The following is a 15,160-nucleotide window of genomic DNA, read 5'->3' as shown; positions in this document are numbered from 1 at the left end:
TGGAAATACATGTGGTATCTAATACCCATTTGTTTCAACATAATACATCCCAATGCCCTTAGTGACTAACAACGTTAACCGCCGTTAGTCATTGACCCTAATTTTCTATTTTAAACCCTAATCTAAACCGTTAGTAATGATTAGATTATTTGTATTGTATAAGATTTTCTATTAAAAAAAGTGGGGCTAAAAAAAGTCGGATCAAGTTGGAGTTGGAGTCGAAAGTTATGATTTCAAGTCAGTTCGTTCGAATTTCTTAAGTTAGATATCTGAGTCAGAGTCGGAGTAAAATTAAAATCCGATTTGTTGTAGGGTCGGAGGCGGCTTATGCGTGATCCCATCCAAGTCTGACTCATTAGCATCCCTAAACAAGACCTTAGTTAGTGGTAGCAGTTATAGATTATGCATTGATCTTCCCGAATCCACACATGGCAGTACTGCTACATGTATCAGGCCTTTATTTTAGTCATGTAAGAGTTTGCTAGGTGAAGCAAAATAAGGTAAATACCGACTCCAAACATCAGAAAGGTCAGAGGTCGCCAGATTTTTAAGACTCCAACTAAATACATACTGCAATATTAGAAATCATACATTACTTGAAGAATGTTGTATTATTCTTGAACAAAGCATACTCTTAATGTTCTACAAGTTAACCATAAAAATGTCAGTCTACAAAAAAACCAAGTACTGTATGTAAACATACAATAATGTTTCTTTTTCTTTCTGAGGGGATGTAAACATAAAGTAGATGAACAATGTTGAATCAGTGCATAGATAACCAACTCTTGATGCTTGAACAAAGCACACACGGGGACTTCCAAGCGTATGACAGAAAGCAGGAATCGTCATGATTAACATGCAGATCATTACATCAAGTAATTTGCCAATGCAACCAAGATAATGACTAATGAGAGTGGTCGAGGTCTTCCCTTAGTTAAACCATATCCATCAGCATAAAATCTCATGTTCAATTTTCTTTCCTAGGGAACATTCATTTTGTTAAGTGTTACTGTTCCAAAAGGCTCAGTGAGATAATTGTGTGTTTCAGCAGATAGCTCTTGAGCCACATACCGCATTGTAGGCCGTGAGTCTGGTGCTGAACTTGTGCATAAGAAAGCTAATGTGACCGCAATCACCACTTCGTCTGCTACATGTCCGGTAGGTGGTGAGAGTCGTTGGTCCAGAACATCTTTCAATAGCATATCACGGCTCTTAGCAGGAGATGATAAAGAAGACAGGAATTCCCCTGGGTGTTTTCCCATCATAACTTCCAATGCCACCACACCGAAGCTAAAGACATCACACTTCTCTGTCACTCTCATTGTCAGAGCCAGCTCTGCAAACAACAAACAAATAGAGGTAAAGTGATACTAATCGAGTGACAAAATATAACAAAAGCCTAAGCAATGAAGAATGTACAACTTCTATGATTAAGAAACCAGAACTCATCATTAGAGAAATATTGTACAGAGGTGAGGTTCAGACTTACCAGGGGCCATGTAACCATAAGCTCCAGCGACCGAGGTCCAGGTAGAAGTATCTGACTGGAGAAGCTTTGCAGTGCCAAAATCTGAAAGACGCGGTTCAAATTCATAATCGAGTAAGACATTGTTTATGGATATATCACGATGAACAATGGGAGGGGTGCAATCATGGTGCAAGTAAGCGATTGCATGAGCCAGTCCTCTGACAATATTCACTCTTCTTGCCCAGCCTAATTCCACTTTAACTTCTTCACTGTACAACACTTTCCCCAAACTACCCCTTTCAATGTAGTCGTAGACTAAGTACATAGACCCTTCTTTGGAACAATACCCATACAATTTTATAATATTCCGGTGCCTGACCTGTGTTAATGCTTTTATCTCATTCTTGAAACTCTGTCTCATTGTTAACGAAATGTCAGCAGATTCGGACATATTGAGCTTTTTTACGGCAACTACATAGCCTGATAACAAAGACGCCCTATATACAGTACCAAATCCTCCTTTTCCGATGCAGTAGATATCACTGAAACCATCAGTGGCCTTCTCAATTTCCTGGAATGTGAATCCACCTTCTGTCTCCCATATCAGAGACTCTGAATCATCGGTATCAAAACTTCCACGCTCTTCATGAGGCTGTGAATCCTTTCTGATATATATCATAGCTGCAACACATGCTCCAATGACCAACACAGAAACCACTGGCACCACAACAGCGACAACAATCTTCATATGTTTGGTTAGTGTGGCACAAGCAGATAACCCAACAGCATCTCCACAAAGGCCTGCATTTCCCATGTATAGCCCATGCTTGAAAAAGTCATCGCTAGGGACAGAACCTGACAAATTGTTGTACGAGAGATCAAAGGACTCTATACTGATCATGTTCGACAGTGATTTTGGGATCTTCCCTGTAAGATGATTGTGGGAGAGATTCAAACTTTCTAAGGACGTTAGCTTGTCAAGGTTTGGAGGAATTGGACCTGAAAGGGAGTTGCTACTAAGATCCAATGTCAGCTGTAAAGTGTTCAAGTTGCTGAGCTCTGATGGTATATTGCCTGATAAATCATTGTGACTTAAGTTCAAGCTATATAATTGATCACAATTTCCAAGAAGTCCAGGGATTTCTCCAGAAAAATTGTTTGCAGATAAATCAAGAAGCTGAAGAGACTTCAAGTTACCTATAGTTTGTGGAATGTTCCCTATGAAGTGATTATTGCTCAAGTCAAGTTTAAACAACTTGCTCGAATTTCCAAATTTGTCAGGGATTGTCCCACTTAATTCATTTGAGCCAAGAGTTAGAACACCCAATCGCGGTAGTGTCCCTAGCTCAGCTGGTACTTCCCCTGAAACTTTGTTTCTCTCTAACCGAAAGTCTGTCAGATTCTTACATTTTCCCAAATTGCGTGAAATCTCACCTACAAATTGATTGTCATTCATGCTGAGAAAATAAAGATCCGGGTGAACACCAAATGCATCAGATATACTCCCATTAAACTGATTCTTCTCCAACCTAACTCTACTTAACCTTGAGCAATTCCTCAAACAATCTGGAAGGCCTCCAGTGAAACTGTTATTATTAACTGTCAAGTGGTCCAGCTTAAACCCATTGCATAAGCCAGGAGGAAGACTCCCTGAGAAACTGTTGTTCGAAAAGCTGACAGAACTAAGAGAAAGGCTATTTTCACCAAATTTTTTTGGAATTTCCCCAACCAAACTGTTAGAGTAGACAGAAAATAATTTTAGGTTGTGAAGGTTAGACAAGGTATTTGGCAATTCCCCTTGCAGTTGATTGGTATTGAGATCAAGAATAGTCAATGATGTGAGGTCTCCAATTTCTGGGGGGATTGTTCCATTGAGGTTGTTTATAAAAAGATTTAAGACAAAAAGCTTGCTTAGGTTCCCAATGGTTGGAGGGATCGGACCTGAAAGTTTATTTGTTGAGAAGTCAAGCTGTGACAAGGCTTTCAGATCTCCAATCCCAAAGGGTATGGAACCAGTGAAACTGTTCTTGTAAAGATAAAGATACTCGAGTTTTGTCAAGCGGCCAATTTCTGGTGGAATTATCCCACTGAAATTATTGTTATAAACTTGCAAGGAAGTTAAACTACTCCAGTTGGAAAGAAAAAAAGGGGATACCTCACCAACCAGATTATTTGAAGATAACTGAAGTGTTGATAAGTTCTTAAGGTTGGTCAGCGACAAAGGCAGTTCGCCAGTGAGTAAATTATTATTTAGTGAAAGATGAATGAGCTTGGTACATGATCCAATCTCTGATGGAATTGTAGAGTTCAATCTATTTAAGAAGAGATCAAGGGTTTGAAGGTTCTTAAGCTGACCAATGGAAGTTGGAATCTTCCCTACGAGTAAATTACTGTTCAATTGGAGTTTTTCAAGGCTAAGAATCGACCCAATACTCTCAGGAATTGAACCAGAGAGCTGGTTAATGCTCAGGTCAATAACAGTCAGGTTGGAAAGTTTGGAAATATTAGGTGAAATTGGTCCTGTAAATGAGTTATTACTGAGATCAATGTACTAAGCTCAGGAAAACTGGTGTAAATGGACTCTGGGATCAACCCACTAAATTTATTATTTGACAGAAGAAGGTAAGTCAAGTTTCTACAGCTGAAAATAAAGCTTGGAAACTCGCCATTTAACTCATTTGATTGAAAACTTAAGGTGTTCAAAAAAGGCATCAGATTGAACATAGACCAGTCAGCATTTTTAAGCTTATTTGCTCCTAAGTTTAAGATGCGTAGCTTCTGTAACTTACTAAGGTTGACAGGTATTTTATCGCCGATACTGTTATTAACAGGATAAGAGACTCAAGGAGTGACAACTGACCTATTTCAGGAGGAATAAACCCATCAAACATGTTGCTTCCAAGGTCTAACTTAACGAGGTTGGAGAGGTTACTAATGCTTGGTGGGATTTGACCTTTTAGATTGTTACTGTCAAGAATGAAGCTTGTGAGATTGGGAAATGCACTGAAATTAAAGCTGGTGAGAGTGCCAGTGAGGCCTTTTTTGGACAATACGATGCGAGTAATTGAATTAAGGTCATCACAAAAGATGCCAGTCCAATTGCAAGTGGTCGGGGTATCAGAAATTTTCCATGAAGAGATATTAGTAGACTCAGATAAGGAGTCTTTCCACCTTATAAGTGTTCGGGCTTCTGTTATTGTTGCTGCTGTTATCGAAGTGAGCCGCGTTACAAAAAGGAGGCAGAGAAGAATTTGGTGAAAGCTAAGCAGAAGACAAAGAGGAGCAAGTTTTTCAGGTTTCTCCATGGTTGTGAAACCCAAAACTTGTTCACTGCTCTTTTTCTTGTTTCTATGAAAAGACACAATATAGATACAACTGCCAGTTGACTGTTTCTGACATCTGATTCAGTCACTGCCACATTAAAAGTCCTCATGACAGATCGACATTTGAGTTCATGATGGCCTCAAATCCCACAACTTGATCAACCTCCAGCAAAAACAACTATGCAATAATTTGTTATTGAGCTCTTTCTTGTCCAACTTTTAGCTGAAAAAGACTAGGCTAACTTCATAAGTGTCTCCAAACTCCAATAATTAGTGGGGAAGCATAAGGTAAATAACATTTCAACAAGTATATTTCATACTAATTCAAAACAATAACAGTCATTGCACCAATAGAATCAAAGATTTATATTGTTAATGTTTATTAGAATCAGCATGATTTATCGTGCTTGGATTAACCCACCAATCACCATCCCATTATTTTAGTTTCTTCCTTCTGTCTGAATTGCACTGTTATCCATCTGTTAGAACATTTCCTAAAACAATAACATAATGCTAAGCTGAAGTAGAACCATCTATGTGAAATAATCAAAACAAAAGTCAAAAGTTTATGTTCATATCCACACATGGAATTAGACATAGGTTGTTTCGATAGGTAAAATTCATTCTATGAAACTTGTGTACCAGAATATGAAATTATAAATAGTCCCCGAGTTGCGATTGATTGGTATTAAAAAAATACTTCCTCTTTTTCTCAATATATACATTGCTTTGACTTTTACATTATATATAAACTAACTTTGACCTCGTCTGTTTACTAATGTGTAAAGATTGGGTAAATCTCAATATATGAATTTAAATGATCAAATTACAAATTTTATTAATATATAATTAAAAATAATTGGCAAACGTGTATGGACAAAGCAATGCATCTAGTGAGAAATGGAGGAAAATACAAGTGTCCTAAATATATACATATAGTGGAAGATATTCATAATTAAATAACATATTACAAATACTATATACGCATATAGTGGAAAATATTCATCATTAAAATAACATATTATAAATACTATTATTGTAGTTCCGCAAAACTCTATGCCATAGCATGTCGTCACTTGTAACTATAATACTCATTATTATTTTCTCCGTCTCTAAATACTTTATGTAACTGGGAAATAATGGTACTTTACTTACCAATTAATTTTTTTATTGAAAAGGGAGATTTTAGAGCTACGGGTGCATTTTGTTGAAAACTTGATTTGATATGAGATATTTATTAGAGTTATTATTTATTTGAAAAAAAAATGTGAATAAGACCACTTTTTATTAATGGAGAAGAGATATATTAGATTATTCGTGGGTCATTTTCAAAGATGGAAGTGTAGAAAGTATTGTGATAGGTGAAAAAGGAAGGTGTGGAGAATATTATGGGACATAGTGATTACTGAGTACTCCATTAATATAAAGCCATTTTGTTGGTAATACTTTATGAATTCACAAATAAGAAAATTGTACTCTCATAAATAGAGAAGGTAAATAGGTTAAATCATTGAAACCAAAATGGAAAGGTTAGAGAAGGTCACCAAATTCTAATACTTCAACTCGTACAGTAATTGAGAGCAAAAAAAAAAAAAAAAAAAAAAAGAAAAGAAAAGAAACACTAATACAGTACTGCAGTCTGATATTAAAAAAACCATACAATGGTAGAACAATGTTGTATTATCATAATTTATCAGCCTCGAACATAGCATGCTCTAATTCTAAAGAAGTAAACATCAACAGTTTCGTTGATTTTACAAAAGGTGAGGGATGTATGGAAACACACAGTAAATGAACAATATTGAATCAGTGCCTACTGCCTAGCTCATCAACCTTTAATGCTTGAACAAAGCACGCTCTAGTTTCAACTTTCAAACATACATATCACAGAAAATAGTAATATTCCTGATTAGAAAACAAATGAATACTTGAGTAATTTGCCAATGTAGCCAGGAAAATGCTCAGGTCTTTCCTAAGTTGAACCACCTCCACAAACACTGAAAAACAAGTTGTTCAACTTTCTTTTTCTGTCACTATATTAGGGAGCATTCACTTTGTTGAGTGTTACTGTTTCAAAAGGCTCAGTTATATAATTGCGTTTGGCAGCAGATAGTTCTTGAGCCACATACCGCATTGTAGGCCGTGAGTCTGGTGCTGAACTTGTGCATAAAAAAGCTAATGTGACTGCGATCACCACTTCCTCTGCTACATGCCCTGTAGGCGGTGAGAATCGTTGGTCTAGAACGTCTTTTAATAGCATATCACGGCTCTTAGCAGGAGATAATAAAGAAGACAGAAATTCCCCTGGGTGCTTCCCCATCATAACTTCCAATGCCACCACACCGAAGCTAAAGACATCACACTTCTCTGTCACTCTCATTGTCTGAGCCAACTCTGCAAACAACAAATGGATGGAGGTAAAATGATACTGATTGAGTGACGGAATATAAACTTCTATGACTAAGAAACCAGGACCCGGGAGAAATATTTGTATAAAGGTGGGGTTCAGACTTACCAGGGGCCATGTAACCATAAGCTCCAGCAACCGAGGTCCAGGTAGATGTATCTGACTGGAGAAGCTTTGCAGTGCCAAAATCTGAAAGGCGTGGTTCAAATTCATAATCGAGTAAGACATTGTTTATGGATACATCACGATGAACAATCGGAGGGGTGCAATCATGGTGCAAGTAAGCGATTGCATGAGCCAGTCCTCTGACAATATTCACTTTTCTTTCCCAGCCTAGTTCCCCTATAACTTCTTCACTGTACAACACTTTCCCCAAACTACCCCTTTCAATGTAGTCATAGACTAAGTACATAGACCCTTCTTTGGAACAATACCCATACAATTTTATAATATTCCGGTGCCTGACCTGTGTTAATGCTTTTATCTCATTCTTGAAACTCTGTCTCATTGTTAACGAAATGTCAGCAGATTCGGACATGTTGAGCTTTTTTACGGCAACTACATAGCCTGATAACAAAGACGCCCTATATACACTACCAAATCCTCCTTTTCCGATGCAGTAGATATCACTGAAACCATCAGTGGCCTTCTCAATTTCCTGGAATGTGAATCCACCTTCTGTCTCCCATATCAAAGACTCTGAATCATCGGTATCAAAACCGCTGCTCTCAGGATGAGGATGTGTATCCTTCCGGCAATATAATAAAGCCGCAACACATGTTCCAATGACCAACAGAGAAATGATAGGTACCACAACTGCAACAACAATCTTTATATGTTTGTTGGGCATGACACAAGCAGATAGTCCAACATGATTCCCACAAAGCCCTGGATTTCCCATGTATAACCCACGCTTGAAAAATTCATCGCTAGGGACAGAACCTGACAGCCTGTTGTAAGAGAGATCAAAGAACTCTATTTTAGTTATGTTCGAGAGTGATTTTGGGATCTTCCCTGTAAGATGATTGCGGGAGAGGTTCAAATTTTTTAAGGATGTAAGCATGCCAAGTCCAGGAATATCTCCAGAAAAATTGTTTGCAGATAGATCAAGAAACTGAAGAGACTCTAAGTTACCAATGCTTTGAGGAATATGCCCTATAAAGTGATTATTGCTCAAGTCAAGGTTGAACAACTTGCTCAAATTTCCAAATTCGTCGGGGATTGTCCCACTTAATTCATTTGAGCCAAGAGTTAGAACTCCCAACCGTAGTAGTGTCCCTAGCTCAGCTGGTAATTCCCCTGAAACTTTATTTCTCTCTAACCGGAAATCTGTCAGATTCTTACATTTACCCCATTTGGGTGAAATCTCACCAACAAACTGATTGTCATTCATGCTGAGATAATAGAGACCTGGGTGAATACCGAAAGCATCAGATATACTCCCATTAAACTGATTCTTCTCCAACCTGACTCGACTTAACCCTGAGCAGTTCCTCAAACACTCTGGAAGGCCTCCAGTGAAGCTGTTATTATTAACTGTCAAGTGCTCCAGCTTAAAACCATTGCATAAGCCAGGAGGAAGATTCCCTGAGAAACTATTGTTTGAAAAGCTGACAGTAATAAGAGAAAGGCTATTTTCACCAAATTTCTTTGGAATTTCGCCGATCAAACTGTTAGAGTAGACAGAAAATGATTTTAGGTTGTGAAGGTTAGACATGGTATCTGGCAACTCTCCTTGTAACTGATTGTTAAATAGATTAAGTCTAGTCAATAAGGTTAGATTTCCAATTTCTGGGGGGATTGTTTCATTGAGGTTGTTATCAGACAGATTAAGGACAGAAAGCTCGCTTAGGTTCCCAATGGTTGGAGGGATGGGACCTAAAAGTTTGTTTGTTGAGAGGTCAAGCTCGAACAAGACTTTCAGATTTCCTATCTCAGACGGTATGAAACTGCTGAAACTATTTTTGTAAAGATAAAGATAACTAAGGTTTGCCAATTTGCCGATTTCTGGAGGGATTATCCCGCTAAAATTATTCTCATAAAGCTGCAAGGAAGTCAGCATGGTCCAATTGCTTAAAAGATACGGGGATATTTCACCATGCAGTTTATTTTCGAACAATCCAATTTCTGATATACTCCTAAGGTTGGTGAAGGACAATGGAATCTCCCCACTAAGTGAATTCTTAGCCAGATTGAGGACAGTAAGATTAGTACACGACCCAAGGTGAGAAGGAATTGAAAAACTCAATCTATTCGAATAAAGAGCGAGGATTTTAAGGTTCTTGAGCTGACCTATGGAGGATGGAATTCTCCCAGTGAGTAAATTTTGGTTAAGGTGGAGAAGTTCCAGGCTAGAAATAGAGCCAATGCTCTCAGGAATTGAGCCATTGAGCTGGTTTATGCTCAGGTCAATGTGAGTCAAGTTGGTGAGCTCAGAAATCTTTGGTGATATTGGTCCTGTAAAGGAGTTATTACTAAGGTCAATGTACACGAGGTTGGGAAGACTGCTGAAAAGGGCTTCTGGGATCAACCCACTGAAATTATTATTTGACAGAACTAGGCGAGTTAAGTTCCTGCACCCAAAAATGAAGTTTGGGAACTCTCCATTAAACTCGTTCAATGGCAATTCTAAGTTTCGCAGCAAAGGCATAGTATTAAACTTAGACCAATCAGGATTTCGAAGCTTATTTGCCCCTAAATGTAAGGTGCGTAGCTTCTGCAAATTACTAAGATCAAAAGGAATTGTATTTCCTAAACTGTTATTAAATAGGAGAAGAGACTCAAGGTGTGATAACTGACCTATTTCAGGAGGAATAAATCCCTCAAACATGTTATGTTCAAGATGTAATACAACGAGCTGGGAAAGATTACCAATGCTCAGTGGAATTTGACCTTTAAGATTGTTGGTGCCGAGAATGAAGCTTTTGAGGTTGGGAAATGCGGTGAAATTGAAGCTGTCGAGTGTTCCAGCGAGGCCTCTTTTGGATAAGACAATGCGGGTAATGGAAGTAAGATTGTCGCAAATAATGCCAGTCCAATTGCAAGGATTTGGATTATCAGAGATACTCCATGATGTGAGATTAGAAGACTCAGACAAAGAGTCTTTCCACCTGACAAGTTCTTGCGCTTCGTCCAATGTTGCTGCTGATATTAAAGTGATCTGCGTAAAAAAAAGAAGGCAAACTAGACTTTGGTGAAACATGTGAAGAAAATTGTGAATAGGAAGAGTTTTTTCAGATTTTTCCATGGTAATGCAATGACCATGTCCTGGTTCTGGGGCAGTGCAAGAATATAAAGAGGACGTCTGCTTAGATTTCACTCACATTCATTTGATCGTTTCTGAACTCTGATTGAGTGGCAGCTACAAATATAATTTTAAATGACATATTGGCATTCAGTTTCATGATGGCCTCAGATTGTGCTGGTGAAACAATTGGAAAAATAGTGGAATAGACCTTTTCCAAAACTTGACCAACATACAGCACAAACAACTTGCAATAGTTTGTTCAATTCTTTTTAGCCCAACTCTTACATGAATAAGACTATTAGTTTAACATCAAAAAAATTATCCAAAAACCAACAGTTAGTGGGAATGCATAACGATAATAACAATTCAACTAAGAAACCTACTCTTTGAAAATCAAAACAGTCAATAGAGTATATACTAAAAAAGGTAAGACAAAGCAGCAAATGTGAGCGTTCAACTAGCAATAATTTGAACTGCAAGTCCCATGATCAGACCTACTTTTGCCAACACTATGATCTGAGAGGTTGAGTTCAGTTCACCCATTGAACATTTCCAAAAACTAACTCAGAAAATTGAACCTGATGTTAGTCTTTTCTGCAGGCAAAGAAAGCATCATCATAAACTATATTTTGTTCATAGTTTCTTTCACTGTGAGGAGATGTTGATGTACTAAAAGCAGACACAGCTTACAAAGAAGAAAACCAAGCTATCTATTGCTATATGTTTCCACACTTGTAATCTGATTTAACAAATAATATATGTAGTTGATGTCAACCAACACACAATACCCAAGAATCGTGTTGCGAAAAAACAATAACTTAACCTACAATGAATAGCAATACTCTTATCTAAATGTATAGCAACTTTACAATAAAAAGCCAGTAATAGGAAAGTACACTAGCTGACTTCAATGTAACACAATGCCCTAGTTGGTATAAACAATAAAGAATCTGACCTTATTAATTTCTAGCCCTCGCGAACTGTGAAGATTACATCATTGCAGAAGGCATCCATTGGGAACACACAACATTAACTCAAAGGACAGACCTCATAAAATCAACATGAAGCATTAGTTAGGTCTAGTTCACAGGCAGTCAGTTTCTTTCTTGTATTGCTGACAAGAATCTCATTTCTTTTGACATTGAATCTCAATAAAGGCCATTTTCAATAAAATTTGAACCATCATATGCTTCCTTAAGAATAACAGTACTTTGGACACCCATGTTGGTGAATGAGGAACGGTGATATACTTCAGAAGATACCATGATGCTTAATCATGCAAAGTAACAGCCTAGCAGATTAGAGCAACTCAGACTCTATAATAGATTTCTTTTTGGGTTTTCTACCTTCACTTGTTTTATGCCTGATTTGTACCAACATATGGCCTGATTGTTGAAATGGGATCGAACCCAGTACTGCTAGATTGCAACAAATCCACCTCGCCCACCCATATTGATAACCTACATAGACGTGGCAAGAGGGGACCACAAGGAGAAAGAGAGGAGCAACGGCCACCTGCCAAACAGACTGAATGGGCAGAGAATAATCAGGGCATGGCAGGGAAGATTCTGGAGTCCCAAGAATGAATGAGCTGGATGGTGAGGTGTCCTTAGGAGCAGGAATTAGGGGACTTGGGAGAGATATAACTATATAAATAATAGAGGAAAGAAAGGGTGAAGGTATCCAGAAATTGAGTGATTACTAGAGTAATTAGGAGAGATCTTGGCCTCTCGAAAGCCCTGACTTATCTTGTAAACCTTGTTCTCATTAATCAATCTATCTATAATTCTGTGTCAATTCTTCTGTTCTTGCTGTGTTTACTGTTGTTGCTAGTATTATCACTCTTGTAGAAGGCAGGAGGTCTGGTTTGTTACATAGATTGTTCAGAAAATACCCTTTGAAGCGCATTCTGAAATAAAATGAAAAAGCTTTTGAGGCCAAACGTCGAGCAGGTTGTGTGCTGTGTGCAAGTGCATTCAAGGCTACTCTAAATTAGCATAGTATTACTCTTAATGGCTAATAAGTTTGATGCTTCATGAATCATGAGCATGGTTCGGCAGCCAATATGATCAATTAAAATGATGAAATCCAGGAGTATGGAAAAATTCGACGACCAAATTGCACAAACTTTGAGTTTCCTGATGTTTCATCTAATTATCTTACTCATGGGTTTTTGTCGAAAATTGGCTAAAAAGTCGATTGCGGTTACATACTCACATTATAATATATTTCTACCAAGATATTGGAGAACATAGACAAATTGAGAGCTTTTAAGCTTATTGGATCCAAGTACTAAGACAATCTTATTAATTTCTAATCCTCGAGAACTGTGAACAAGTTCCAAGAAAGTCATTGCAGAAGGCTTTCACTCACATATTAACTTTAAGGACATACCTCACAAAATTAACAAGGAGCATTGTTTAGGTCTAGTTCATAGGCAATCACTTTCGTTCTTATATTGGAGAGTCCGAATTCTTTTGACTGCTACCATCTGAGAAATTTGAATCTTTCCTACCGCTAAGTGCTGCAAATTTGGCATTGAATCTCAATATAGGGCATTTTTCAACTAGATTTGAACCATCATATGCTTCCTTAAGGAAAACAGTACTTCGTACACCCTTGTTGGTGATATAGAAGATACCATGATGCTTAATCAAGCAAAGTAATAGCCTAGCAGGTAAGAGCAACTCAGACTGAAAAGCACTCATTTGAACGGATGTCATCCTCCTCTCAATGGTCAAGCTTAGAAGCTCATGGAGCACCGCCACAACTCTTTTCCGAGCCTTTGGATTTGCTGGATCAAACCTTCTTGCATTTAAGTATGGAGAAGGAAATTCCATTCTCTGCCATCTCTCAAGTTCTTCAAGGAAGCCCGTATTCGGCCTAAAACCAGCAGGATAGCTAATGCGAAATGCATGAGGACCGGGATAATTCCCATCCCTTGATATCTTAACTTTCTTTCCTTTCCCTCCATCCTGCAACACCCTTTCCTGAATTAAACTCTCCTCTCTAACAGTTACTCCTAGTGAAGAATCCCAACTTTCTAGGTTTAAATAAGCCTTTCCATTAACATCTTTCACTGAAAAGAACTCCGGATACTTAGGAATCAACGATTCCTTATAATCTACAGGCAAACCCAATTCACTCTCAATAAGTTCAACTTTTTCCAGTGGCACTCTACTATCAACAGTCAACATCAGCAACTTCCTCAAGTTCTTAACCAAAATAGGCTCCATAAGTATCTTGGCTTCATCTTCTTCAGCAGCAACTCGTTGTGCTTTCTCAGTAAGCCGAACTGAGATAGGAATTCGATTACCACCACTAACATTAAAAATTGTAGGGTACTTCTCAATAACAGCCATACAATTCCATTTCTGCACAAACCCAACTTCCTTTTCAAGGTCCCTAAGAAGAATACATTTGCTTTTCTGGGATTGAATGATGTCCTTAAGTTGTAGGATCACAGCTGGTTTTTTTTGGAGGTCCATGACTTTGTCAAGTTCATGTACCCTATAATAGATTTTCTTTTTGGGTTTTCTACCTCCACTTGTTTTATGCCTAATTTGTACCAACATATGGCCTGATTCTTGAAATGGGATTGAACCCAATACTGCTAGATTGTTTAGAAAATACCCTTTGAAGCGCATCATGAAATGAAATGACAGAGCTTTTTGGGGTAAAACGTCGAGCAGGTGGTGTGCACAAATGCAGTCAAGCCTACTCTAAATTTAATTAGTACAACTCTTCTTCAGGGCTAATGAATTTGGTTTGGTGCTTCAGCCTTCAGGGATGCAATTGGTTGCATCAGATAACATGAACTTTGAACAATGAAAATCAACAGCCAATATGATCAACTAAAGAGATGAAAGGCAGAAGTATGGGCGAACTCGACGACCAAAATGCAGAAACTTTGAACAACTCAAATCACGTAGACTTTTTGTTATATACTACTGTATAGCAAGGTTCTGTTAGATGACGGGGATTTTTCGTTTGGAGAGAATCTGGGTACTTTCACCAAATCACCATTGGAGGAAGAAAGTTAAAGTTTGAGTTTCATTTGGTGTCTTCAGTGTACTCAGGCCCGGTCCTGACCATTTTTAGGCCCGATAAATGAGGGCCCTTTGTATATATACTACTATTCTACATTTGTTGTACCCTCTATAGCTTACGCTATCATTCTTATTAGAATCTATTTTTTAGAAAACAAATTTACTACGCTATTATTCTCATTATAATCTATCTTTTAAAAAACAAATTTATCAATGGCACCCAATATTTGAAATTTATTAACATTTGAGAAATTAGTATAACAATTAATACACATAAGACAACAAGTAGTTCCTATCAACTTCTCACTTCACATCTATACTAATTTAATTGAAAGTTTTTTTTTTGACGGGAAATTTAATTGAAAGTTGAAACCCCACTGATCAAGAATTTCCAAATTAGGGGTAGTGTGACTAAGTAAATTAATAAACTTGGTTTCAATATTTAAAAAATATTACAATTCAAAACATTTTTCAACATTTAATGTCATAAATTCCAAAATATAAAAATACATAAATACAAATCAATTAATTCAAAACTAATTGATAAACACATTAAAGTTGACCCAAATCCTATATAGCAATGCCTTAAAAATCGACTAATCAATTTAGTCAAACTAATTCATCTTCATCCCTTCCTAACTATAAATCAATTAATTCAAACAATTC

General features: G+C 37.5%; 3 protein-coding genes across 4 annotated transcripts; all 3 read right to left on the bottom strand.

Annotated features, from left to right (window-relative positions):
- Nucleotides 1-588: 588 nt before the first annotated feature.
- Nucleotides 589-4,773, bottom strand: LOC125491567 (MDIS1-interacting receptor like kinase 2-like). The gene is made up of 3 exons (XM_057390810.1): nt 4,258-4,773; nt 1,490-4,019; nt 589-1,336 (listed from the first exon to the last, which is right to left on the bottom strand). The coding sequence occupies exons 1-3, from the start codon at nt 4,771-4,773 to the stop codon at nt 981-983; spliced, it is 3,402 nt and encodes a 1,133-aa protein (XP_057246793.1). The 3' UTR covers nt 589-980.
- A 1,663-nt stretch (nt 4,774-6,436) lies between these two features.
- LOC104899225 (MDIS1-interacting receptor like kinase 2) lies at nt 6,437-11,001 on the bottom strand. Its single transcript, XM_010686377.3, has 2 exons — nt 7,307-11,001; nt 6,437-7,185 (listed from the first exon to the last, which is right to left on the bottom strand). Exons 1-2 carry the CDS (start codon nt 10,443-10,445, stop codon nt 6,830-6,832), a joined length of 3,495 nt encoding a protein of 1,164 aa, XP_010684679.2. The 5' UTR covers nt 10,446-11,001; the 3' UTR covers nt 6,437-6,829.
- LOC104899226 (protein WHAT'S THIS FACTOR 1 homolog, chloroplastic) lies at nt 10,231-14,602 on the bottom strand. 2 transcript variants are annotated; one of them, XR_007276208.2, is made up of 2 exons: nt 12,840-14,602; nt 10,231-10,358 (listed from the first exon to the last, which is right to left on the bottom strand). XR_007276208.2 is itself a non-coding variant. In XM_010686379.3 (1 exon), the coding sequence occupies exon 1, from the start codon at nt 14,093-14,095 to the stop codon at nt 12,899-12,901; it is 1,197 nt and encodes a 398-aa protein (XP_010684681.2). In that variant the 5' UTR covers nt 14,096-14,601; the 3' UTR covers nt 11,155-12,898. The 2 variants fall into 2 exon arrangements, 1 of the variants encoding a protein (XP_010684681.2); XM_010686379.3 differs by lacking the exon at nt 10,231-10,358 and having other exon boundaries at nt 11,155-14,601.
- Nucleotides 14,603-15,160: the final 558 nt, after the last annotated feature.

Source organism: Beta vulgaris, chromosome 7 (assembly GCF_026745355.1).
Source record: "Beta vulgaris subsp. vulgaris cultivar EL10 chromosome 7, EL10.2, whole genome shotgun sequence".
NCBI classification, from domain to species: domain Eukaryota; kingdom Viridiplantae; phylum Streptophyta; class Magnoliopsida; order Caryophyllales; family Amaranthaceae; genus Beta; species Beta vulgaris.
Note: the sequence above shows the minus strand (reverse complement) of the source record. Positions and strands in the feature narration are given on the sequence as shown.

What these genes read in the sequence shown, in the direction of transcription:
- LOC125491567 (XM_057390810.1), bottom strand. Translation starts at nt 4,773, where the DNA reads ATGGAGAAACCTGAAAAACTTGCTCCTCTTTGTCTTCTGCTTAGCTTT. An exon ending in TAAAATACCTGTCAACCTTA is followed by an intron (nt 4,020 to 4,257) that starts GTAAGTTACAGA and finishes TCCTGAGCTTAG; the next exon opens with TACATTGATCTCAGTAATAA. An exon ending in TTATGGTTACATGGCCCCTG is followed by an intron (nt 1,337 to 1,489) that starts GTAAGTCTGAAC and finishes TGTTGTTTGCAG; the next exon opens with AGCTGGCTCTGACAATGAGA.
- LOC104899225 (XM_010686377.3), bottom strand. Translation starts at nt 10,445, where the DNA reads ATGGAAAAATCTGAAAAAACTCTTCCTATTCACAATTTTCTTCACATG. An exon ending in TTATGGTTACATGGCCCCTG is followed by an intron (nt 7,186 to 7,306) that starts GTAAGTCTGAAC and finishes TGTTGTTTGCAG; the next exon opens with AGTTGGCTCAGACAATGAGA.
- LOC104899226 (XM_010686379.3), bottom strand. Translation starts at nt 14,095, where the DNA reads ATGATGCGCTTCAAAGGGTATTTTCTAAACAATCTAGCAGTATTGGGT.